Source organism: Miniopterus natalensis, chromosome 19 (assembly GCF_054644295.1).
Source record: "Miniopterus natalensis isolate mMinNat1 chromosome 19, mMinNat1.hap1, whole genome shotgun sequence".
Taxonomy (NCBI): domain Eukaryota; kingdom Metazoa; phylum Chordata; class Mammalia; order Chiroptera; family Miniopteridae; genus Miniopterus; species Miniopterus natalensis.
Window position 1 is genome coordinate 11,697,098 of NC_142099.1, and position 26,124 is coordinate 11,723,221.

General features: G+C 47.4%; 4 protein-coding genes across 4 annotated transcripts in view; 1 reads left to right on the forward strand and 3 right to left on the reverse strand.

The window, feature by feature from the left end:
- The window catches only part of CDC42SE1 (CDC42 small effector 1), a 15,714-nt gene extending 1,485 nt beyond the window's left edge, over positions 1-14,229 (forward strand). The window contains exons 2-5 of the mRNA XM_087828068.1: positions 9,646-9,962; positions 10,518-10,628; positions 11,555-11,643; positions 11,926-14,229. Coding sequence (XP_087684194.1) covers positions 9,909-9,962; positions 10,518-10,628; positions 11,555-11,629 — 240 coding nt within the window. The 5' untranslated portion in view covers positions 9,646-9,908 and the 3' untranslated portion in view covers positions 11,630-11,643; positions 11,926-14,229. The remainder of the gene's footprint in view (positions 1-9,645; positions 9,963-10,517; positions 10,629-11,554; positions 11,644-11,925) is intronic.
- On the reverse strand, positions 30-5,697 carry MLLT11 (MLLT11 transcription factor 7 cofactor). The gene is made up of 2 exons (XM_016215547.2): positions 5,578-5,697; positions 30-1,285 (listed from the first exon to the last, which is right to left on the reverse strand). The coding sequence occupies exon 2, from the start codon at positions 1,277-1,279 to the stop codon at positions 1,007-1,009; it is 273 nt and encodes a 90-aa protein (XP_016071033.1). The 5' UTR covers positions 1,280-1,285; positions 5,578-5,697; the 3' UTR covers positions 30-1,006.
- Positions 14,230-14,820: 591 nt separating the features above from the next.
- C19H1orf56 (chromosome 19 C1orf56 homolog) lies at positions 14,821-16,824 on the reverse strand. Its single transcript, XM_087828067.1, has one exon. It carries the CDS (start codon positions 16,822-16,824, stop codon positions 15,787-15,789), a length of 1,038 nt encoding a protein of 345 aa, XP_087684193.1. The 3' UTR covers positions 14,821-15,786.
- Positions 16,825-17,300: 476 nt separating this feature from the next.
- On the reverse strand, positions 17,301-25,350 carry BNIPL (BCL2 interacting protein like). Its single transcript, XM_016215493.2, has 9 exons — positions 24,194-25,350; positions 23,932-23,996; positions 23,503-23,727; positions 20,804-20,986; positions 20,517-20,619; positions 20,223-20,354; positions 18,917-19,003; positions 18,460-18,558; positions 17,301-17,746 (listed from the first exon to the last, which is right to left on the reverse strand). The coding sequence occupies exons 1-9, from the start codon at positions 24,304-24,306 to the stop codon at positions 17,710-17,712; spliced, it is 1,044 nt and encodes a 347-aa protein (XP_016070979.1). The 5' UTR covers positions 24,307-25,350; the 3' UTR covers positions 17,301-17,709.
- Between the last annotated feature and the right edge of the window lie 774 nt (positions 25,351-26,124).

Consider the following 26,124-nt stretch of genomic DNA (forward strand, 5'->3'; position numbering starts at 1 on the left):
TGGGGAGAGAGAAAACTAGGATGCAATCCTGGGATTGAATGTCTTTATTAAATAAATGAGTAAATGGCAGCACAAATCAGCAGCAAAAATTTTGGAAGGAGTGGGAACAGGCTGAAGGTCAGAATGTGATTGTTCATTTCATGGTCTCAAGGTAGCTGAAGAACTGTGCCTGAGGCCCATTGATTAAGATACATTGCAAACGCAGGCGGGCAAGTCTAAAGTACTACAGACCAAACCCTATGACTTTTAGAAACAGAATCAAAACCTTACCAATTATCATAATAGTCAGCAATATTGCATTGTAAGATTTGAAATTGAGTAATTGTCCTCAGAAATTACTGAGCAAAATAGTCAAGTGAGTAGGCTATTTTGAAATGATTCAGGGCTTCCCCTGTTTTTATTTTCCAAGACATATTATTCCCTCTTGTTTTATACCTTTATCCCCAGTTTCTGAGAAAGAGTATATTACAAGAAGGAGCAGAATCAAAACAGCAAGTTTGTCTTATTACCTTAGCTTTTTAGAAATCCTACTGTCTTGTAACAGATAACCTCAAACTAAAATTTACAAGGTATTTATCAACTCTTGAAGAAATATTTGTGTTTACTGGCCTAGAGCAGGAAATTAGGAAGGTTTGAACAATCTCTAGAGCTGATTAAAATGAGGTAAAAGAAATCCTTCCATTTTACCCTACTATACTACTCTCTGGTGCCCCCATCAGGCCTGTTTTCTGGAATTAATATGGAGTAGGGAGGAGGAATCCCTGTGACCCAGTAAGTACTCCACTGCTTGAACCCTTTACTTTGTGGCTTGAGGGCTTTTGAGAGAAACTGATACATTAAATAAATAATAAATAAATAAATACAACACAACTCCGGCAGATTCATCAGCACCACCTCAACACAGTGGAGGGGAGAGAGCAAGATTAATAGGGGAAAAAGGTGGAAAGAAAGGGGCTTCAGAGGGAAGACAATGAGGGCAAGGTGGTGGGAGAGAGAAATCTTGGGCTTAGAGCAAGTCCAGTTCGAAGGAGTGGATGCTGGCAATGGGAGCTCTCCAGAAGTTGAAGGTGCTGTACTGAAGGAGGGGATCACCTTCAGGGCTTTTCTCCTGCTCTATTTCGGTCGCTTGCCCCGTCATTTTGCCAGCGCTGCTGTCCTTGACCTTGTAGGTAGATGTATCCGACAGACCCAGGCTTTCCAGCTCCGACAGATCCAGTTCAGGAATGGGCATCCTCCAGAAAAGAAAGGAGCTGTACTGGCTACTCACAGGGTCCCTCATAACTTCCTAGAAAGAAACCACTTGTCAGTCTTCGTGGTACAGCAAACTCTTTGTGGTCCATGGCCTTTCCTTACTTAGAATCTTGACATCCCCATTTGCCTCTATACATAACCCAAGTTCCCTGGTAAGCTTCAGGAACCCTTCCTCTGTTACCATTTTCTACTATTTCCTAACTTCTCTCCAACTTGGAATGACTTATTTACTTCCTACTGCTTCAAGTCAATCTTGAGGCTGGTTTTCAAGGCCTTTCACAATCTGGCCCTATTTTTCCTAGTAGTGGTACATGCTCTGATACAGTTCTGCTCATTACTAACTTGCTTAACTCTCTCCACTTTCCATCTTAAAATACTACCCAAGTTTCAAGACTACACTCAAGTCCCTAGGGCCTAGAGGAATCTTTCCCCTGAACTCCTATTATGTTTCCAAATACGGAACTTCTGCCTTTGGTTTAATAGGTCATGGTACCTCTAAAAAGGGCTTCCACGACAGTTTGGTTTTCTCTTTTCCTCCCTGCCTTCTAAGCCCTACTATAGCCCTAGCCGGGTAGCTCAGTTGGTTAGAGCATTGTTCCAACATGCCAAGATTGTGGGTTTGATCCCCAGTCAGGGCACATACAAGAATCAACCAATGGCCCCGGCCAGTTGTGGCTCAGTGGCTAGAGCATCGGCCTGCACACTGAAGGGTCTTGGGTTTGATTCCCGGTCAAGGGCACATACCTAATGTTGCAGGTTCCATCCCTGGCCCCAGTCTGGGTGCCTGTGGGAAGCAACCAATTGATGTGCTCTCTCACATCAATGTTTTTCTCTCTTCCCCCTGCCCCCCCTACCTCTCTAAAAAAAAAAGAATCAACCAATGAATGAATAAATAAGTAGAACAACAAATTGCTGTTTCTCTCTCTCTCCCTCCTCTCTAAAATTAAAAATAAACCCTATTATAAACTCACCTCTTCCAGGAGGATTTCCTTAAACTTAGCTCCAACTACCCATTTCTTCTAGCATCTAACTTACCACTCTACTTTTATCTGACTATATTAGTTTGGAGTTACAGATCACTGTTACAAGTATAGGGATAGTCTTTATCTCCTTCAAGAAACTGAGAGTATCCCCAAGGGTAAAAACCAGTCTACTTTGTACTTTCTTCACAAGTGCTGGCTTTGCACACAAAAGACATTCAAGGCTGCTGATTAATTTTCCCTCACTCTTTATTTAATACAATGAATACCTTGCCACTCCCATCTATTAGTACACAGATAAGCCTTAACAGCCTATCTATTTCTCTCTCACCTACCTCTGCTTCAGAACAAAACCCAGGTGCTAAAAGAACTTTCCTTTGCTATAATAGGTCTCTTTTCTCTGGTCACAATGCTAGAATATATCTGATGATAGTGAAAGCAAATGGATTGGAAACTCCAGGTAAGTAAGGTAAAGTTTAGATTGGAAGGAGAAGGTCCTTTAACAGAATTATACACTTTTCCATACTTTAATGAGTACTTCTATCACCTTTTCTGCTCATCCCACTCACACCCTGGTGTTATATGACTATTCTACCTCCCTGCAGCCTCCATCCTGCTGCTTACTAGCCAAGAGAGGGGCCAGAAACATTAGCTGAAATGTTCCCAAAGGAGCAGAAAGAACATTCCACCGCCTCCAAAAATAGAACCCTGTTTCAAAAGGACTTCCTCCAACACACTCCATTGACCCTCATCGGGCCTGGAGATGCCTAAATAGTGGCCTAAAATAGGCTCCAAAATATGTTAGGCAAACATAACTGGCCCTGGCCAGTGTGGCTCAGAGGTCAGAGCATCAAGCCTGAGCACCAAAGGGGTCAGGGATTTGATTCCTGGTCACGGGCATATATACCTGGGTTTCAGGTTCGAACCCTGGCCCTGGTCGGGGTGCGTGCGGGAGGCAACCAATCAATGTTTCTCTCTCACATAGATGCCTCCCCTTCTCTTGTTCTCTAAAAAAAAATGGAAAAATAAAGTATCCTCGGGCCAGAATTGACCAAAAAAAAAAAATTTCTAAAAAACAAACAAAAAAACATGATAACCAGTATCCTACAGAAACCCTATCAGCCCATATAATGTGAAATGTCTCTACTAAGGCAGGAAAAGAATGCATTAATCTAGAACATGTTTGTTTGAGTGTGGGGGCTTTAGGAGGGGTGAGTAGGTAGACTCAATGTTTTTAAAGTTAAAAGCGAATTCTGAGTTGCTCTCTTCCTTCTTAGGTTCAAGTTCCAAAATAAACCCTAAGCAGAGAAGCTGCCTAGGAGTGTGATTCAGGAACTGAGACACAGTGGGAACATGTTGGAAAGGTGAGGTCATCATCCTATGATATTCAGCTCTGATCATCTCCACAATAATTTGCAGAGATGTGCACAGAAAGAGTTACAAAAAAATGGTTGTACCTGTCAGCCAATTAACCAGGGCTTAGGTCTGGGGTTATAGAGATCCTAAGAAGCAAACCTTAGGAGACAATAGTGTTACTTTTGCCCACAGGGATTTTTTACTAATATTACCAGTTATTTGCCTACATAGTTGGCTTCTTTTATATCCCATCCCTTACCAGTTTTCTCCAGTGAGAGCTTAGTATAATTCTGGGCAAATATAATAGGCTCTTTAAAAAACAGAATCATAAGGGGAGGAGGGGGGTATCATAGACTTCTAGAACTAGAAAACACCTTAGAAATTATCTAGTGACTTGTGAAGCCTCCCAGCCAAGTTTGGATAGAACCCAGGTCTCATAATTCCCAGTTTGATCTTTTTTGGATGTGTTGTACATAGATAGTTGCCTACAGCTTTATGTAATCCTATACCAATATTCTCAAAATTGCAAGAATTCTTAGTTCCTGAAGAGCAGATCGTCAATGGTTAGGTGTTGATTGTTCCTATGGTTCTGATCTGAATGGGGAATATGCAGAAAGGCATGGAGAGCAAGCTGGAATCTGAGAAAGGGAAAAAGCTCTGACAAACTGACCCCTGTTCTTATAGCCAGCATATGTATCAAAGCTGTCCGATCCCTGAGTATCTGGCAGAGCTTCTCTTGACAATTACAAAAACTAAGGGAAATGTCATGAAATATTAACTTAAAATATCTAGGTATGACTCAGAAACATGTACAGAGTACCAAATGCATTCTAGAAAGATACTCATACAAGCATTAACAGCATTTAAAATCAAGTCAAGAGCATTGACTACACAGAAAATTGAAGCTAACATACCCTTTACATTGATAATGAAATTTTAAAATTTAATACTGTATGAATTTAATTCCCAAGTACCTAAATTTTGCAAGAGGTCTCTTTTCAGCTAGCTTTCTTTCCCCTTCCCCATTTGCTTGATTAGCAAATATTTATAAAAAGACTCTTGGAGCCACGTAGACACGCCCAAATACCCTTTGTCCAGACACTCAGTGGGAATCCAAGGTCTACTGAACCAGGCCTTGCTGTGTCATGCTGCCATAATGGGGTGGAAGGACAGGGATGGTGATGGTGGGGAATGGAAGCACTCTGGCATCCTCATTATATGTGCCTCGTTCTGGCTTGGATTTTTTTTATTAGCCATGTCCTTCCCCCACCTATTCCACTGAGCTGCAAATAAGCATTCCTTTTCCAGAATCTGCCCCTATACCTTGCTCTTGTGGGCTGTACTAATTCAATATCAGATAGTTCTCCAACACAGAGGCCCCCACCTTCCTACCACAAACTGCTTCTTTCTTTGGAGCAAAGGTTTGAGATGGGAGGGGACTGTTAAAAGGAAGGTGAGGATTAATCTCAATATTATCTCATATCCCTTCCCCCAAACTCCCTCCTATGGAGACAAGTTTGGGGTGAGGGTAGTCACATCAATAGAACACTACAGAAAAAGAAATGGAAATAGAGGCTAGAGCAGTACAGTAGGACTAGAGATTCATCAAAACAAAACAAAAAACCCCACACAAATTATAGCTTGAAAGGAAGACAGAGATAACTAGACTGAAGATAAAATACACAGGACAATAAATTATAGGCAAATAGGTACTTGAAATAAGGAGATAAATGCTTAGAAATAACTACACGTAAATTGTTAAAAATTAATGTCTGTGTTCAGGATTATAAGGCATGGATGGAGATGTGAGCAAGAGATGTAAAACGGTGAACAAATGACAAATTAACCACCCGTTGTTCATAGCGGCTCCTTCTTTCCTCTTGAACTGTCAGTCCCCCAACCGCATCCTTCTTTGGGGCCCTCATCCTAACCAGAAGCAGCTGCTCTTCTATCTTTGCAGCCCCTTTTCCCCTCCCTCAGTTTAGTTTACCTGTTATCAGTGAATTACTAGTGTGTGTTCCAAAGATGGAGGGACGACCCCGAGGCTCCGGTCCCTGCCCTGGGCTGGAGAGAAAGGCAGCAGTGGGGGCTTTGCCGGCTTTGTCTTCTCCTCCCTCTGGCTCTCTGCGCGGAGTCGATCGGCTCCGTCTCCCCCTGCAATGCAGCCCCTCCTAAGGCCGGCGGAAGGACTCCCCGCCCCTCCCTGCCTGACTCGGCTAATTCAAACGATAGGTGCCAGAGCACTTTCGGGAGGGAGACGGGATGGAGGCATCCCCGTTGGTTTATTGGTCAGCAACCCCCCCCCCCAACTGAATAAGCAGTTAATTGTACTCTGGGTTTAGATTTATGGATTAAAAATCTTAACCCTAGACATAAATGGAGAAGTGCCCCTTTATCCCCCAATTTAAGGATTTCAGGTTAAGAAGTGTTTTTGAGAATCAGGAAAATTCTCTATCCCTCCCTCCAATCCCTACTCCTCCCGACTCGCCTCCCCACCTTCCTAATGGGTAAATACGCCGAGCCCCGTTCCATTTGGGGTGGATCACATTAGATTGGGGAGGGGGTGCGTCTGAGAAACTCGGAACTTGGTAGGGTCCGGGGGATTTAGGGGCTCCGCTTCGTTTTGCTCCGCAATGCCCGGCGCACAAAGAGAACGTGTGATTCCGGGGGGCCCAGCTTGGGTGCCCGGCCCGCACCGGAGGGCCCACACTCCGCAGGGCGCCGAGCAGCGGCGGCGGCCCTCGGGGGCCCCGGAGGCCTCCTCCCCGGGCCCTGCCGGGTGCAGCGCCGCCTCAGTCCAGGGGGGAGCTGTGCGCCCGCCTCCCAGCCGGACGGGTTTCGTAATCGCGTCGCCGCCGTTTCCGCCCTCGGCCAGCCCCACCTCTGCCGGCCCGCCCTCGGCTCCCCACCGCACCGAGGAGCGAGTCCGGGAACCCCCACACTGGCGGGCACGGAGCGGGAGCCCCTCACAAGCTGCAGCCGGGCGCCTCGATGCCGGAGCAGAGCAGGTGAGACCGTGGAGCTGGTGGCCGCCGGTGCGCCCCGCCTGCCCCGCCCGACGGCGCCGCACCGGATGCTGGGGGTGGGGGAGGAGGGCGTCCCGGCTGTGGGCTGGCTGGGTCGGTGGGAAAAGGGATGCGCCCCCTGAGTACCCGCCCCATCCACGCTCGGGCGGCGCCCGCGGTGAGGCCACTGAAGAGTAGGAGGGCAGGGGGACTGGGGTGTGGGGGAGGTGAGAGGGGAGGTCTCCTCTGCAACTCACTGAGCTCGGTGGTGGCGTGTGCGAGACAAAGTGGAGCCCAGCTGGGTTCTGGAAGGTCTAAATCTGAGACTGAGGTAGCCACGGAGGACAGTGACAGAGTCCGAAAGATTCACCGGGGGGTCCCAATCCTAGTTCAGCGTTCAGAGGAACAGAGAATGTCTGGGTAGAGTTGGGGGGTCGGCAGAAATGGAGTCTGTGTGACTGAAATGACAATATACTGAGGGGGAGCTTAGGGCCTACTTCTGTTTCATCTTCAGCCCCCACAAGACCTTTCCTGGGGAAGGGCACGATCGGTGCTGGGACAAATGCCTGTCATTTGCCTGAAAAGTGGGGTCTACCCCTCCTTCTCTAGAGGAGCTCGGTTGCTCTCCTTGTCTGGAGGTCTTCACGGGGGACCGGCTGCAGCCCTGGGTTTATTGCCCACTCCATTCTCTTAATTCTCTTTCTCTCCAGCTGCTTCTTGTGACGGCTTGTCAGGCAGCGGGTTGGAGGCCTTGGGGCTGCAGGCAGCGGGACCGGGAAAACCGGTTTGGGGCTGGAACAGGACCGGGGAACTACCTCTGTACATCCTTCCTCCCTGGAATCTTTCTCCCATCCCTTCTCCTGCTCACTCCCCAATAGTTCTGAAGCTATTAAGCCCCAGCGTGACCTTGGTGTCTTTCCGAGCACCAATTCACCCTTCCTATTTGGGGCATAGGCCCGGTTCTCAGGGCTACTTGGCTGTCAGAATATGGACTTTTGTGATCTAATTCTGATCCCTCCTGCTGTTTTCCCAGCCCCTCCCCTTCACTGTGGGACTGAAATAGTGGGCAGTGGATTCCGTACCTCTTCCTGGGCTTACCAGCTCAGGACTTCATTTTTCCTCAACCTAATCTTGAGATATTTTAAAGAATGAGAGTGGCAGCCAGTCACTTTTCTGGTCTTGTTCTCCTCACCCCCTTCAATCCCCCTCACCCCCAATTTCACCCTGCTCCGTTTTCTCCACACTCTGACCCCCTCCCCCCCCCCCCCAAGTTTTAGAGACTCTTATGTCCCATGTCCTAGGGAATGGAATTTCCTGGTCACTTCTCATCATCATTGGTCATTTCATGCCAAGTCCCACACACACACTTTCCCTCCACCCAGCTCTGGCCAGGTCCCTGGAAAAGGAACAGAAAGGTCCTTGTTCCCAGTACTGCCTCTTTCCCTCTCTCTCCTCTCCCCCTCTTTTCTTCCCTCTCCTCCCACCATCCACTTCTGTCCACTCAGCTTTGAGCAGCAGGGTGTTGGGGAGAGTCCAGTCTCAGTACAGCCTGTCTGGTGGTGTTGGGGGTTTCCTCTGATTCTTCATTGTTTTCTTCACCCTTGCCTCCAACCCTTACCACAGGCTGCCACCATCATCACTACAAACCCTGTGACTGACTTCCCCATTGACCACAGCTCCCTTCTCTGGACAACTGTATTCTGACTTCCGCCCTCTCATTACTCCTCCCCTCCAGTGGTGGGAAGGGAAGTAAGAGAAAGCCCAGACTCCTGGGTCCTTCCCTCCCTTAGAAGCTGTATCTCAGTGTGTGTGTGATCTCATCTCAGGGCTGTTTAAAAAACAACAACAACTTAGTTTTTAGATCAGTCTAGGGTGCTAGGGCCTCAGGAAGATTCATATTTGTGCTCAAGTATAATATTTATAAAACTGCCCTGTTTGGAAACTTTGAGGTTCTCTGTGTTATAGGACTGGGGAAATGCAGTGAGTACAGAGAAAACTCAGGTGTGCCCTACCCTGACTGGCAGTAATGAAAGTTCTTCCTTGGACACTAATGCTTTGGAAAGTTCCTTGTGTCTGGTTGGCTGATGACACTTGGGAATGGAAGTGGTGAGGAGGGAGGAGAGAACAGGTCATAGCATGAGGGGAGGAGGGGAGGAGAGAAGCAGGCGCAGAGCAAAGTGGCACGATAGGACATGTGAAGAGGGTGGGGACGCTGGAAAAAAATTTCTCATGGGACAGAAGATACCTGGCACATGTACCTGCAACCTGTGCACAGATCTATATGACACACAGGGAGATACGGCCATGCCACATATGTGCAAACAGAGGTGCACCTGCAGGAATGCAGTGAGTGATACAGGACACACAGAAACAGTGTGTACAGCCTTGAGGAATGATCTCAAGGTCAAGTAGTAAAGGAACTGCTCAATGTCTTTGGGAGGGGTTGGATCTCAGTTGAGGGAAGTGAGGAGGAACAAGGGCAGGGAATAGAAAGAAGAGGGAAGAATTTCTCACTGTGAAAGTCTTTCTTGAGAATCAACCTGCTAAAGTTAGTCACCTAGGACTTGGGTGGTCAAAGTCTTAAAGAAAATCTAGGTGTTCAGGGTAAGGTGAGGAAAAAGGGAGGGACAGGGGTGGAGGCCTTGTTTGTGAGAACAAAAAACCACCATTTCCTCTTCAAAGTCACTTAAATGCCCTTCCCCTTCTGCCCTAAACCCAGAGAGAAAGGGGGTAGAGCTTGTAGTACCCCCCCAAACTTTGCTAATTTCTGCCACTATCCTTTGGTTTCCCTCCCATCCTCTCATCCTAACTGCTTCTAGCCCCTTTCCTCTCCCTTGATACCAGCAGCTACTGCTCTTTAACCCCTTGGTGTCCTTTGGTTCTTTTCCTTTCTCTGAGAGTGAAACTGTGAGGTTCTTATGTTTGGAGGATGTTAGTGTTGGGTACAGAACTAGGGATTTTAAGGGAGAACAAATTCTGGGCTCATTAGGAGGTTCTCAAGGACGGAGGAATTTGTTATTAACCTTTCTTCTCTCTCCTTTCTGCTCATCCAGGGTTCCAAGCTTGAGGAAGACATAACCTTGTACCTGCCTGCCCGCTTCACTCTCTGGCCCTGCCAACTTCTCAGGGTCTGAGACATTGACCTTTACTGATCAGCCAAGGGTTCTGAGGACTCTACTTTCTCTAGCCCCGTCTTGCTGAGTGAACCCAGGGTATTGTAACGCCTGAAGGGAGTGAAGAGTGGGCGGTCAAGGCACCAGAGCAAGAGCCCTCTGGGGCCTCTGGCAGAGGAGTGAAACTGGAACCATCAGGGAACATGAGTGAATTTTGGCACAAACTGGGCTGCTGCGTGGTAGAGAAACCCCAGCCGGTGAGTCTTCCCACCCCTACCCCTACCCCTGCACACTGAGAAATCAGTTACCGTATACTGTGATGTAGACACACCATCTAGGATCTGCTGTCTGAAAAGCACACTTCTTGTCTCCCTCTCTGTCAGGATAGTTTCTGTGGCCAGGCAGGTATGCACTAGAGTAAAGGAGGACTGGGGGACGAAAGAAGTGAGCAGTCCTATCACTTCCTGTTCCTGTATATTTTGAGTTGGATGGGGGTTGTAGGTGGAGCTTATACCTGTCAGCTTTCCCCATTGTTTCCTCATCAGCCCAGAGGTGACTTTGACATGTCCTTTCTTTGTCCACTATTCACTCTGCAGGTCTCTGCCCTCCCCAACTGCCTATGTCTGTCTGTTGTTCCAGCGTTGCCTTCCATACTGTAGTAGTGACTTATTTCCCTATTATATTGCCATAGCCCCTTTCCTATCAGGCTCTTAGCTCCTCCTTTAGTGGTTTTCAGGATTCTTTTTTTTCCTTCCTCCACTGTGACTGCAGGAGGGACTTTCAGACATAACTCCCCTATTTTCTCCAAGCAGAAGAAGAAGAGGAGACGGATCGACCGGACCATGATTGGGGAACCAATGAATTTTGTCCACCTGACTCACATTGGCTCTGGGGAGATGGAGGCCGGAGATGGACTTGCCATGGTAATAAGGGAATGGGGACAGCTTGATATGGGGTTGTGGCCTAGAACTGTTCCTCTTTGAAAGTTCAAGCAGGGGTCATAACAGAATACTTGATGAGGAAGTAAGAAGCTAGGATTCTAGTCTTGGTCACCAGTTGTGTAAACCTGGGACCTGGCATTTCAGGTCTCTGGCCTACGTTCCATCATCTTTACAGTTACCAGAATATTATTCATTGGAATGGGGGGTATATATGTCTTTAAGCGTTACTTGGATGGCTTTTTCCAAAAACCATATCCCTTCCTCCTATTCATTAAGAACTGCTGTCTTGGTGCCACAGTAAGTCATCTTGTGGTTGGGAGTGTTGGGGCAGGAAAAAGGCCGAGCACCTCTGTCCTAAATAACATCTAATATGTATTTCTGCTCTCAAAATAAGGGAGATGGACCTGGAGATAGTGAAGGAGTCTTTTCACCAATTGCAAAACTTAGATAACTATGATAGGATCCTTTGGGAGAGAATCTTATTAGTAAAAGACTTTTTTTAATCCACACCCAAGGACATGCTTTTATTAATTTGAGAGAGAGGGGGAGGAAGAGTAAAACATCCATTGGTTGCCTCAGGCCCTGATGGGGGATCAAACCCACAACCCAGGCATGTACTCTGACGGGGAATCGAACCTGAGACCTTTTGGTGTATGGGACAGCTTTCCAACCCACTGAGCCATACCAGCCAGGGTGTAAAAGACTAATTTTTATCTCATCCTCACAAAGGTCAGCGTGAAGGGAGGCATTGAGACCTCCCTTAGAAAAATGGTGATTAATTTTAACCCTTCCATGTGATTTTATTGTCAAGGAGATGGGGTCAACCTCTTCCATGAAGGGCACAGGGGAGATCTCTTACTGTGAGACATGAAGACTTAGGAGAGAGTTTCACATTTGCTTTTTCACAGACAGGTGCAGTTCAGGAGCAGATGAGATCCAAGGGAAACCGAGACAGGCCATGGAGCAATTCTAGGGGCTTGTAGCTCCAACAGGAATGGTGAGTGATTAGCGAAAGCCACCCAGCACCTCCAGTACCTGCCAGCCCCTGCTGATGCCCTGCCTTAGAACCCTGATCCTCTGCCAGAATGGGAATCGCGGGAAGGAAGAACTAGCCTGGGAGAGTTAGTAATGTAGGATCCAGTAAAGCAGAGAGAAAGGGATGTGCAGACAGAAATAGGGAAAAAAGCACACTATGAAAATAGTCGGCACTATGTGATGCCTTTCTCCCTGAGGCCTTGTTTTTTTTTGAGGCTAATCTTTTTCTTTTTTTTAAAATCAGGTTCTGCTGTATGAAGTCTCCACTCTGTGCCCAGCCCAGAAGAGATGCTGCCCCCACCAGATCCCTCCTAGAACCAGTGTCCCCAGGGCCCCTTTTTTCCTTATCTGCCTGATAGTGCCTCAAAAGGCTTGGGGGCTGGACTCCCTCTACTCCCTCTGGCTATAGCCCCTCCTGGAGATGGGGTCAAGGCAGCAGGACTGACCAAGTGACTACTGGTTGGCCAGAGGAGCTCAGCTGAAGCCCTGGACACTCTCAGATCTGAAATAGGAGTTTCTGGAAACCTGGAATGAGTTCCCTTCTCCTGAATGACGGTCTGGGTGCCACCTGTTTTTAAACTATTAACCTGGAACTCCTTATCTGGCAGGTGGGTGAGGTTACCAAGCTGAAGCTGGCTTTGCTAAAAAGCTCCCTACCTCCCCTGCCCTTCTCCTTCCTCCTGGAATGACCTGAAGCAGACGTCAAGCGGGGCCTGGGAGGTTGACCACTGCCTAGTCTACTCTCTTTAAATCTCAGACCTTAAGCTTACAACTTTTTAATCTCTCTGCCAATACCAGCATCTTTCTCTAGTTAGGCCTCTAGCCCTGTTTTTGTAGCATTGCTAACTCCCCAGTATCTTTCCTTTTCTTAAATTAAAAATTTAAGATGAGTTCTCTTAATTATGCTCATCCCACTACTACCTCTGTCCTTAACCTCATCCCTGTTAGAAACTTACTGTTTCCCATTGAGTAAGACCTAAGGTAAGAGATGGATCTTAACCTGATGACATTCCAGTTAGGTCTCGGGGACCTGCCCTGCCCTCTGCCAACCTCCCTGCTGGCCCAGGTGAGAGGAGGAAGAAGGATCTGGAGAGAAGCCCAGAATGTAGCAAAACTAGGAGTTATGTCTCAGAGTGGACTTCCTTCCTGATCATTGAGGATGGGAGGTAGGGAGATAAATTGGTTGAAAACGATCATCTGTGAGTTTAGGAATCTTATGATCCTCACAACCTGGGAGCAGGGAGACATTCAGAGCAAGGTTTCTCAGTCTGGAGACTTTTGACATTTTGGGCTGGATAATTCTTAGTAGTGGGGGACTGTCCTGTGCATTATAGAGTGTTTAGCAGCATCCCTGGCCCACCCTAGTTATGACAACCAAAAATGTCCCCAGACATTTGCCAAGTGCCTCCCAGGGGGCAAAAGCACCCCCAGGTGAGAGCGAGTGCTCTGGAGTCAACATATTTTTCTCTTAAATGATTTCTATCCCACACCCTACCCCCATCCCATTATCCTAAGCCTGAGGCTTGATGAACTAGACCCCCTGTAAAGTAGGCTTCATAGGGCTGCACATAGTCTCCAAGCAATCCTTTATTCGTTGTGTTGCGCGTGCTTGAATGGGTGGTTTCTGTGATGAACAAGTACGATGCTTCTCCCTTGCTCAGTGGAGAGGTTCCTGCAGTGGTGGGATTGGGGAAGGAAGGAGAGAAAAGCAGTAGAGTCGCAGACACCCCAGTGCTGTCCTCCCCAAATTTTAAGCTCTATTTCTATTCCCTAGTCCTGGAACCAGACACAAATAAGACTCAGGGAGTTTTGTCTGAAGAACAGGTCCCACTCTCCACCTGGCTGAAGAGTCTGCTTTAGGTGGGAAAGTAATGGAGGAGCAGGGTCTTTAGACACTTTCAGTTTTCTCAGGTGTTTTTTGTTCTGGCCCCTTCCTTACAGGGAGATTAGGAAGGCAGGACAGATGAGCTCGTGCCTGCTCTGTGTCCAGAAGGCAGGGGTCTCAGTAACTCAGTAACCGCAAGCATTCTGTTTGGTGATAGGGGGGCAGGAATGTGGGAATGAGGATCCACTCTGCTGATGCCACCATCCATGCAGTTTGCCCCCACCTACAGTGACTGAGGTTCTAATTTTTTCAAGTTTCAGTCTATTTCCTAAAGTTTTTCAGGGTCTAAGTTTGCTCATAGAGATATTCCCAATTTACGCTGTTCCAGTCAAACTAGTTGCTCTGACAATAGCTCATCTTGTTGCCCTGAAGTAGCTCAATAGCGTGGGGTTTTACTAGATCTGAAGGGTTGACAGGCTCGGGTGGAAAGATGGGGGCTCCTGAAATCTCTGGTCACCCTGATCTTTAGCCTTATTCTTATGCCAATGCTTTGAAGAGTTTTTTCCTTGGTTCTCTCTCCTTTAGCTACCTTCTCTAATGTGTGTGCTACCATCACTTTAACAATATTTAGAGTGATGGGAATGGGTTTGAGAGTCATAATTTATATTGAAAATTTGTTGGACTTCTAAATACATTTTTCAAATAAAAAGTTTTAGCAAAATAGTCACAGAGTAATCACTACGGGTGTATGTTGGGTTAAACAGTAGATATGGCTGATGAAGGTAACTCCTAGAAAGTGGCTAATGTGGGATTTTGTATCATTACCCTTTCTGAGGAGAAAAGGCGGCTAAGTTTATGAAGCCAAGACCACCATCATAAGGACTAAACTCCTGCTTGGGATTTATCTGAGCTTTTTCAAAATAAGTACTTGTTTAAAAACAACTTTGGAAATGAGTACGATGAACAACCACCATTTTATCCTGGGGGATGGGAAGGGCCCAAGCCAGATGCTGCCCGCTGCCCAGTTCAGTTTTACAAGATTTCTGGTCTCTCCTCCCTCAGATACCTCAGTAAAAAGACACAAGACCAAACAACGTTTTTTCTAGTTTTGTTTTTCTGTACTAAAAATACCCAGTGGGTGCTGGGATTGAAAGGGGAGGAGAGGTTGAGATGCTGACACCTCTTCTTGCTGATCAAGTGGCCATTACCTCTGGTTTCTGTCTATCTGGGTAAGAAAACAAAATAGAGAACAGGGGAAATATTATAATGACATCTATTTCATTTTTCAATGCTTCATCTCTCTCTCCCCACAAACCCTCATTCCCTCAACACTACCACCCCCTAATGATGCTTTTTTATATTGAATAATGGTAGTGGACACACAAGGAGAAAGACAAAACAAACCATCAAAATGACCATGTATACATTTTATTGTCCTCTCCCCCAAAGGTCCTATCCTATCAATTGAGAATATTTTATCAGGTCAATCAGAGCCTTTGGTAGTTCTTTTGGTAAAGCAGAGGGTTGTCCCTCCTTAAGAATTCTTAGCTTGCTGAGAATAATCCCAGGAGAGTTCTTGGGGATAGTGGTAGTTAGCTTCAGCACTAGTGTCAAACCTGGTTTAAATCCTGCTGTGACTGCCACTTACTAGCTTTATAAACCCCCATTTCTTCAGCTGTAAAGGGATTAATACCTCATAAGGCTGTTGGATCCAGGTAAAGTGCACATAGCAAGACCTCAAATATTGGCTGTTGTTATTGTTAAACTGCATTAATAAGCCGAAAACTTAATTATCTTCCATATCCATTAATTATCTGCATCAAGAATTCTTTTCAGCCTGGCCGGCATGGCTCAGCAGTTGAGCATCAACCTATGAACCAGGAGATCTCGGTTCGATTCACGATCAGGGCACAGATTTCCAGGTTTCGGGCTCAATCCCCAGTGAGGGGCATGCAGCAGGCAGCCGATCAATGCCTCTCTGATCATTGATGTTTCTCTCTCTCTCCCTCTCCCTTCCTCTCCCTTCAATCAATAAAGACATATTTAAAAAAAAAAAAATTTACATATCTACAATCTTAATTTGGTCAGTTATCAGCTGATGACCAATACATGTTGACCAAGCATTTGTTCAAGATGTAACAGGTGGAATCCATGGCCAACAATAACGTGAATAAGCCAATGCATATTATGAATCAGTAACCAAACAGATAAGTAACAGTTCATGCAAGCACACCGACTGGTTCAGGACTTTTCAGATCTATCAACAAAGATCCTGGCTCATCACCAAACACTTACCGGCATATTTGTGAACACTGTAGAGAGGCTGTTCCAAATATCCTCCAGCCCAATCCTGACCCGTCTCCAAAACTCAAAAGCGGGGCTGGGACTGGGGCTGTAAAAATGCATGGGGGATGTGGGTCTGAGTCTGGTGCCCATGCGGGGTAGGGGGGTAGGGGTGGGGGTGGTGGACTGACTGAGGCAGCTGGTCTCAGAACAGAGGCTGGAGTCCAGGGGGCACTCCTCACTGCGGCGATCACAGTGACATTGATGGTAGGTGCAAGGCCGGTGCTCTGTTCGGACTTGGCTCAGTGCCCCAACTCGAAGGCGCCCAGAAAGGCCCTGCAGCCTCCCCGCCCGGGTCCGGCTCATGGTGCCTGACTTGCAGTGGCAGTGCCACGGGCCCCAGGGCATCAGCACCAGCCGCAGGTCCTCAGGAGGTGGCATGGCTGTGGTTGAGTGTCGTGACCAGCGCCTGGGCGTGGATCCTGCTGTTGACCACTGGGTCAGGCTGGTGGTGTCCGGCAGCAGCGGATGCTCCACAGGATCGGCAGATTTCCAGGTGCGGGGCGGCAGGCTCGTGGCCAGCCTGTATTCTGGCTCCTGGATATTGGCTTTAAACCTTGAGCTGAGCCTCTTCTTTGTAGTACTAACGAGAAATCTATTGGCAATCTCTGAATCGCTGTTATTCTTATTGGCGTTAATCACAACCCCCTCCTCCAAAGACCCATCCTCATCTTGCTCCCACGAACGCAACCTGTTGATGTCCGAGGACACCGTGGAGGCCAGGAGCTCGTTAACGGCGGGGCCGGCCAGGCGGTCGGCAGTGGCCACGACGTCATCTTCGTCCTCCATTATTACCCTTCTCTTCGGGGGAAAACCGGTCCTGGGGGAGGACCGGTAGTTGCGGGTCATCTGGCCCCTGGAGCGGAAACTGACTGGCTGCACCCCGGCTGAGGTCAGGCCCTGGGCCCCCGCCGCCGCCCGGGTCCCCAGACTCAGCAGCAGGGCCCAGAGCAGCGCGCCCGCGGCGGGGGCCATGGGGCTGGACGGTGTGGGGCTGGGAGGCAGGCCAGTGACGGAGGCCGGGCTCCTACTTTCTCTCCCTTCCGCTCTCGACCGACCCACCCACCGGGTCGTTAGAACCGAGGCCCGCTGCGGGGCTCGACGCGCGCCACGCCCCTCCCCTCCCCCAGGCCCTCCGGGCCCGCAGCCCCAGGGGCTGAGCAGAAAATCCTCGGGAGCCCCTGCAGCGAGAACTCCGAGACCGACGGACTGTGATGTAAGGTGCTGGGGAAAGAGCAGTTCACTTCCTTGGCTCACAGCTTAAATCTCTCGCAATTTATTAACCGCTACATCTGAATCGACTAGAGAAAGATTTCGAAAGCGCGCCTTCCCGGGCTCACAGGCAGCACGCGGGACTGGGGACGAAAGCGGGGCACACAGCAGATCTCCGGGGCTGCGGGAGGGGGCTCCCGCCTGGCTCCCAGCAGGCGGGCTGGCTGTGCTCAGGAAAGCCCTGCCCTTCCCACAGCGCCCCGCCTTCAGGATTGCTCGAATACCCCCGGTGGGAAGGACCTCAGCCCCTTCCTTCAAGATGATGAAAATGACTCAGAGATGTAGTTACTGCCCAGGGCTCTACAGCTAAAGCAGGACTAAGACCCACAGCTTTGCACTTTCCCATGCAAAATGCCACTACGTGCTGAAATGAAAGCCACCAACCAGATCAGGTTCCAGCCCTCAAAACCCCCAGCTCTGAAGGCAAGGTCACGGAAGGAATGACACCACATTGAGATGTAAAGATCCAGGGGTACTGGGGTTGAGGATGAGATGGTTTACAGAACAGCTTAGGTGTTTCTGGGGTTAAGGTGTAGGCAGATCGATATCTTTGCTTGGTTCTAAGGCCCTTTATTCCAGTCCTAAATGCTAGGTCCTTTCTGAGCCATGGAGATCGTGGTCCAGCCTAGGAGAGAGAAGAACAAGTAGTACAGGAGCAGGGCCTGGGTGGGTTTTGTTTCTTTATATATCTATATCTATATCTATATCTATATATCTATATCTATATCTATATCTTTTTAATTGATTTTTCAGAGAGAGAGGGAGAGAGAGAAACATGAATCGGCTGCCTCCCACACATGCTCTGACTAGGGATTAAACCTGCAATGTGCCCTGATGAGGAACTGAATCCACACAGGATGACGTTCCAACCAACGGAGCCACCCAGCCAGGGCAGGGCCTGGGTTTTACTCACCAGTTTGGGGAGAGAAGCCAGGTGAATTGGAAGACTGGGTGCTTGAGTTGCTCATTATTGAGGATCCTTTATCCCTAGCACCCCTCCCCAAACGGATAGTCTCTCCAACTTACTGCCAACAAACACATCCCTTTCTAATTTCTAGCCCAGGTCTGAATCTCCTTTAAAGTCTGTGCTGTGATCATTCCTTTATGCCTTGTTGCCTCCGAACTTATATGTCCAGTGTTTCAATTTGTTCTTGTTGGATACAGTAGTGTCCTTAATTTCTTCTCTGGGTATGTGCATATTTTCTCAGGTACCTCGAAACATCTAAAAGCAGGGCCTCTGGCTTTTAGTTCCTCTGTATCTCCCCCAAGGCATTAAGAAAATGGAAACTGGCTTTACACATCCCACCCCAAACCTTTATCCTTAAGCTCAGGACTCACTGTCTGACAGCTTCAGGGATGTGGACCTGATCCAAGGAGATGAGTTGGGCCAGTTCTCTCAGGCTGTTCAGAAAACGAATCTTTCGTGTGAACTTGGAACTGAAAAGAGGGGATAAACCATGTGCTGTATACTGGGAAGAGGGCTCCTGGAGACCCTTACAAAGGGAAATGGAACATGTGGAGAGTGGTTAAAAGGCTAGAAAGGGCCAGGGTGGGGCAAGTTCTTCTTAATCTTGATTTTGAAAATGGGAAGAAGGGGGGAGCATTTGAGACCTTGTTCTAAGGCTTATGCTATCAATTTGGCTCAAATAAACTCATTAAAAAAAACGGGGTGGGTGAGGCAGGGTCACTGGAGAGAAAAAAGGACATCTGTAATATTTTGTACAAAAAAACACCACCACCACAAAAAAACGGGAAGAAGTGGAAGGAAGGAAGTCCTTGTCCCCAGAGCTAGTACCTGATGAAGGGCCGAAGCAGTGCCAGGAATGCCTTCATATACCATGTAGCATGGACGACTACCAGGGCGCGCAGGTTTTTCCTTAGCCTGAAGAACAGGAGAGCATTCTGTTTCTTCTCCCACCTTCATGCCTGAAGATCAGGTGAACTATATTCTTTAACTTCTTTCACTTCTCTAAGTTCTAGATTTTTTTGGCAACTGGGTCTAACTGCCATTCTTTTGTTGTTGTTGTTGATCCTTACACAAGGAAATTTTTTTCCATTGATTTTTAGAGAGAGAGGGAGGGAGGGAGGGAGGGAGGGAGGGAGGGAGGGAGGGAGGGAGGGAGGGAGGGAGGGAGGGAGGGAGAGAAACACCAATGTGAGGGAGACACATTGATTGGTTGCCTCCCACACATGCCCTGACTGGGGCTGGGGATCGAACCTGCAACCCAGGTACGTGCCCTTGACCAGAAATCAAACCTGGGACCCTTTGGTGCACAGGCCAATGCTCTAACCTGAGGCACACCAACCAGGACATAACTCTCATTTTTTTTCTTTCTTTTTTTAATACATCTTTCTTGATTTCATAGAGAGGAAGGGAGAGGGAGAGAGATAGAAACATCAATGATGAGAGAGTCATTGATCAGCTGCATCCTGCACGCCCCCTACTGGCGATTGAGCCTGCAACCTGGGCATGTTGAATCTGACTGGGAATTGAATCTCGATCTCCTGGATCCTAGGTTGATGCTCAACCCCTGAGCCACGCCGGCCGGGCGCTCCCATTCTTTTAATTGCAATACGCCACTCTGATTTACTTGATTTCCACAAATACCCAGCAGCAAAGGTATTCTCATTGCCATTTTGCAAATAAGGAAACTGAGTCCCAGAAAGGTTAAGGGACTTGTCCAAAGTCACACAGCTGATTAAAAAAACAAGCCCAGCTGGCACATGCCCAGGTTTCGGGCTCGATCCCCAGTAGGGGGCATGCAGGAGGGAACCGATCAACGACTCTCTCATCATCGATGCTTCTTTCTCTCTCTCTCTCCCTCTCTCTGAAACCAATAAAGATATGTTTAAAAAACAACAACACACAAACAAAACAAAACAAAAAAGCCCCCACACAAAAAACCTCCAAAATCCAAAGTCACATAACTGGTAAGTGGCAAAGGCAAGATTTGAAATTTGACTTCTCTGACCCCAAGAGAGAGGACAGGCTTGGAAAGGGGTGTAGAGGGACAAAAAAGGGGAAGAACTTAATGGCAGTAGAAAGAATGGAAAGATGGAAAAGAAAAAGCTAAGAGAGGCCCCCTTGTTCTGAGGCTCACCGCCGATCTAGAGTCCGGTAACACTGGCGTATCCAGCTCAGAGGTGGAACCTGGGCCCTGCTTGTGCCTCCACTCAAATGAACAAGCAGATAATTTTCAGCCACCAGCAGCTCCAGAGTTCCCACCATATACCTGGGGGGACAAAATTGTCAGGATAGGCATGTGTTTGGGGTTGTGGGGAGTGAGATGGAATTACTATAGACTCTAGCATCAGCTACCGATCAAGAAGGGGTTTCTTTCCTACTTTTCCCTCCCTAACATCCACCCTGGAGCCCTTCAGGCCTTCCATCTCACCTAAATAAGTGTTCCATGACATAGGTATAGTTGGGGATGCTGCTTCTGGGTAGATAACAGGAAGCAAAGAGGATGACAGCATTGAGGCCATCACCATGGTAACCTGGGCAGGATAAGGGAAAATTCATTCAGTCAGCAAATGTGCATCGACAGACATGTTAGGTTGAGGGACTCTGAGGGTCTCTGGAAGTTACAGAAGGACTGTGAACCCAGTAACTGAGTTTCCAGCTTAGGCATTTAACTCCAGAAGTCCCAGTTCTTACCCCTCCACTTATGCTAGCCATTACCTCCATGAGACAGGACTTTCTTATAGGGCTCAATGACAGTCATGTCCACTCGCTGCTCCCGCTGCCCTGTTCGGAACACCCTCCAGCGATGACCGTCTTCTCCAGCCACATCCCACACACAACCCTGGCCCAGCCTTTCAGCTGCCTCGCTCGCCCCCAGACCCTCCGCCTGGGGCAGCTCATCTAAAAGAGAGGGATGGGGAAGGATCAGCAGGGCAGGATACACACCTTCAGTATCTGGTAACATCCCCAGATTCCTGGAGTTTATTACTCCAACTTCTCATTCCTCAATTTTTCCCCATGATTCTAGCCCTAGTTTGTTCACTACACCCAAACCCTTGCTGGTTTCTGTTTCCTGTGACTCACCATCCTCACTTTTTCACTAGACAGTGACCTTGAGGTAACCTTGCATTATGGTAGGTCGATGGCCCTTGCCAGTATCAGTATTTTTCTGGATTCTTTCTTTCTTTCCATGCTTCTCCTTGAGTGAGCTCACCTATTCCCGTCTTCAGTTACCACCAATAAAGTGATGACTCCAAAATTTGCCTCTTTAACCCAGGCTTCTCTCCAATTCTAGACCCATGTCCCTAAATGCCTAGACTGGACATCTCCACTTTGTTTGTCTCTGTCATTTCCAAGTCACCAGACACAAAGTGCAACTCAAAGTCATGCTCTTCCTCCTCTCTCCCATATTTCCTTCCTTGAGGACCCCATCCATCTAGCTTCCTGAGAGGGAAAACTGTACATCATCCGAGACTCTTCTCTATCAGCCCTCAAGCCAACTGGACCCCAGATCCTCTTTCATCTACCTCCATTACATTCTCTTATCATTCTTTCCACTATTAGTCCTGGTTCAGGTTCTTAGCATTTCTCACATGGCCTTAGTATGAGCCTCCTAAGTGGCCTCCCTGCCTTTATTCTGTTTTCCTCCATTCCACCCTCCATACCACCACTAGAGCAAGCTTTCTGTTCTCCCCTACCGTCTTTACTGAAATGGCAATATAATATGCCCACTAATTCTGCAATATCTTTTCATCGCAATAGAAAGAGCTGCCTCATCTTAAAAAATAGTTGCCTAATACTTAGTATTCCGTTGTATGGATGCACCATAATAGCATTAATACCCTACTGAAGGATCTTTAGGTTATTTCCAATATTTTCAGAGCAAGGAAATCTGATCATGTCATTCCCTTGATTAAAAGCATTCAATGACCCCCTATTGCCTGTAAGATAAAATCTAAACTCATTAGCATGGCAGCGAGGATCTCCATAATTTGACCTTGCCTGTTCAACACAGCACTGTCTTTTGTCATTCTCGCTCTACCTCTGAGCCCTTCATATCTGACTGATATTATGATATACTAATATTTTGTTGTTATTTTGGCCCTGGCTCTGGGGACAGCTTCTAATGAAAAAGGTGAAAGGAGTATCTTTTGTTATTCATAACAAGCCCCTTTCAAACCATGGGCTGATATTAATGAGGTGACTTTGGAAAGCCCCTAAGGATGAGTGGCTGGTTGCCAGAGGAACCATCCATGTGATTAGAAGGTTGGAACTCTGGGGAGGGGAGAGAGACTAGAGGTTGTGTTCATCACTAACAGCCATTTAATCAATCATGCCCACATAATGAAGCCTCCATAGAAACCCTAACCAAAGGGGTATGAAGACCTTCTGGGTTAGTTAACACATGGAGGCGCTAGGAGGGTGCTGTGCCTGGAGAGGGCATGGGAGCTCCACACCCCTTCCCACATACCTTGTCCTCTTCCTTCTGGCTGTTCCTGAGTTGTATCCTCTTATAATAAATCTGTAATTCATCTACAGATTTGTAGATGTAATTCATCTTGTTTTCCTGAGATCTAGTGAACCATTCTAATAAATTATGGAACCTGAGAAGGGGGCAGTGGGTAGCCAGTTGGTCTGAAGTGCAGGTGACAACCTGCACATGTGACTGGTGTCCAAAGTGGGGGGAGGGGCGTCGGTCTTGGGGGACTGAGCTCTTAAACTCTGGGTTCTGCGCTAAGTCCAGGCAGTTAGTGTCATAACTGAATCTTAGCTACCTAGTTGGTGTCTGGAGAGTTGGAGAATTGGTTGATGTGGGGAAAACCCACACAGCTGTTGTCAGAAGTGTTGTGAGTAGAGCAGAAACAGTTTTCCTTAATATCTAAGTAGTCATGCTTAATCCTTGAGTTCCCCAACACGCCATGCTCTAGTCCAAGTTGCTTCCTCCAGCTAGAATACCTCTCCAAGTACCCGATAAACAATTGCACAGTCACCTCCTCTGTGAAGTCTTAGACAGAACTGACCTTCTCCTTCCCCCTGTCTACGCTTACCCTGTACACATGTAGAGCAGAACCTTTGCCTACACTTATTTGTATATATATTTATTTCTTACTAAATGGAGGATTCTCTAGGGTAGGAATTATCTCATTGATCTTTATAACTCCGTTTCTAGCTCAGTGGTGGCATGCAACAGTCGTTCAATAGCTTTCCTTGATAAACAAAGGACCCCAACCCTCCTCTACTGACTACCCTCACGTTGGATTTCTAGGCTCTACTTTTTCATTCTGAAGAATTAATTTTGCTGACCTTACCTCTCAGTCCCCACCTTATGAGTTCTAACTTCAGTCCCATTAAATCCATCCTGAGCTTTAACACGGGCCTCTACTTCTACCTGCTCGTTCCTCAGGTTTTTTTCCTACCTTCCCATTCAAATTCATGTCCACTGTCCAGCTTCTCAGAGTCTGAAGGTGTCTCCAATTCGTCTATTTCCAGGTCAGAACTGCCATCAGGAGAGGAAGGTACAGAGAGGGTGGGAGAAGAGCCATTATCTCCAGGCCCCTTCGTCAAATTCAGTCGCAACTCTGGGGCAGAAAGACGTTTACGCATGTGGCGCCGGCCACACAAGGCTAAAGTGCTGGGGGTACCTGGGGCGGGGGGAGGGGTACAAAAAATAGAAAGATGTGTTGGTTAGAATTCCTGTATATGGAAGTGATAATATGGGGTGAAATCTAAAGAAGGACTAACACAGGGGACATTTGGGACAAGGGAAGCTGCAAAGGGATAAAGGCAGCATGAACCTCCACTGGATTAGAATCAAGAATTTGAGGCCTCAGTTCTAATTTACCTACCTGCCTGTGAGTCTCTTTGGGGATCATCAGGATCTTCAGAAGAGTCAGCCTCTTCAGGAAGCAATCTGGAAGGAAAAAAGATTAAAAGGGGGGAAAGTATAGGCTAAAGGCACCAAGCCAGGTATCCAACTACCCATTCTCTCTCCCTGCCATGATTTTATTACCTCTGCTTTCTTTTTCCCACTTCAAGTTCTATTTACCACCCCTGCCCTCCACTTGTGACCATCACTTCCGTCTCCCAACCTCCCTCTCACCTCCTCACCTAGGGAATTCTTCATCCTGCCATTCCTCCTTCAGCTCCAGTTCCCCAAGTCTCAGGGATGCTCCTAGTCCTGCTTCTTCTGCGTTCTCCCCGACCCTAAGATAGTCCCCCATCCCCGGGAAGAAAAGATTATCGTGAGACAAACTAGACGTCTTGAGGGAACTGAATTGTAGGTAGGAGACACTGGCATGAAGAATAGTAATTAAGGTGCAGAGCAGAGAACAGGCCTTAAAAAGAACTCATCTCATTGACAGATGTTTCTATCATCTTCACCACTTGCTCAAAACAGATCACCCCAACTGTTGGGTTTAGGAGCAGAGGAAGGATAGTATGTAAAGTTAATCTTACTTACCTCTGTGACAGTTGCTCCACCTACACAGTAGGGGTGGGAAGTATTCCACATTACAATTGGCTGGAAGCTGACAGACCTGCCCAGGAGTCACTGGGCAAAGTTTAGGAAGATGGCACCTAGGCAGGCCTGCCTTTCCTCCACCATACTGGGGAGTGGTCAGGGGAAACCACAGTCTAGGTGGAGGGGTGGGGAAGGAGGTAAGGGGGAAGAGAGATCGCTGGGGAGAACCTAGACCTAAACTTAGTTCTGGGTCAGCTTTCCTAATAGCCATTCTCGAGGGTGGGGGTTAGAAAACAGGGAATAGGGGCAGACTTATCAGACACAAAATATAGAAACTTTCTTTTAAAAAAACACAGTAGGAAATTACTCTGGACTCCCTGTCCCCTACTTCCCATACAGACAGCTACCCCCATCCCTTGTCTGTAAATTAATTCTCTTACAGCCTTATCGCCTCTAGGAACCTGAGATTAGACCTGGTAAGAGCTGGATGGTGGGAAAGTCCCAAGACTATTCACTTTTTGTTTCTAACCAAGTTAGCTAAGATCTTACTTACCCAAGAGCCAATGTCTTTTCTTCTGCCTCTTGTATGGTTCCCATCTTCACAAATCTGTCCCCTTCCTTAACACCTGGAGTTTTCGGGGAGTTGGTTGCCCCAGCTCCCCAACAATTCTCTACCCTTTCTCTGCCTCAGCTGTTGTTGTCTTGCCTCTAAGGAGCAAGGTGTGGAAGGGAGGTAACCTCACCCTCAAACAGGTTTTGCCACCTCCCTTCTCAATGAGCAGGTTTGCCCAAAAGAAAAACCATGTCTATGCCTATGTGGGGGCGGGCTTTGGGGAGGAGAGTACTTTTTTTTTTTTAATTGTTTTTTTTTTTTAGAGAGAGGAAGGGGAGAGAGAGAGAAACATTGATTGGTTGCCTCCTGTATGTGCCCCGACCGGGGATCGAACCCACCACCTGTTGGTGTACGGGAGGACACGCCAACCAACTGAGCCACACCAGCCAAGGTGGAGAGTACATTTTCCAAAATGGCTAATCTTGAAGGGCTCTAGGAAGGCAATTTGCTCTTTTCTCCAGACTCCTTATAATCTGGAAGCTGCTCTTAAAAAAAAAAAAAAAAAAAGGAATGGTAAAAACCATTTTGGTTTTAGGACTATTTTGGCCCTACTTTTTGAGTATAAGCAAAATCAGTGACACAGAAGTATGTAATAAGGATGGTTCTGGAAGAAACAAATGAAAGGAAAGGCTGAGGATGAGGGGAGCTAAACACTGCTCCTTAATCCCAAAGAGTCAACAGAAAGAAGATAGTAAGCACAACAGGAAGAAGGGAGAAAATCATGAGGCTGAAGCAATTATCTGATGGAAAGGCCTGATAGTTGTAAAAAGAGACAATAAGACCCCAACCAGGAAAACATTATTTAATACTTTAACAAAATGCAAAATAAAGTACCCGAGTTACAAAACATAAATTCCTTTGGTTCAGTAATCACACCACTATTTTTGTCTTCCAACGGCTACACACATCACCCCTCAAAGTGAAGTCACACTGTCCCCCTCACACTGAAGACGTCATGCCAAAACC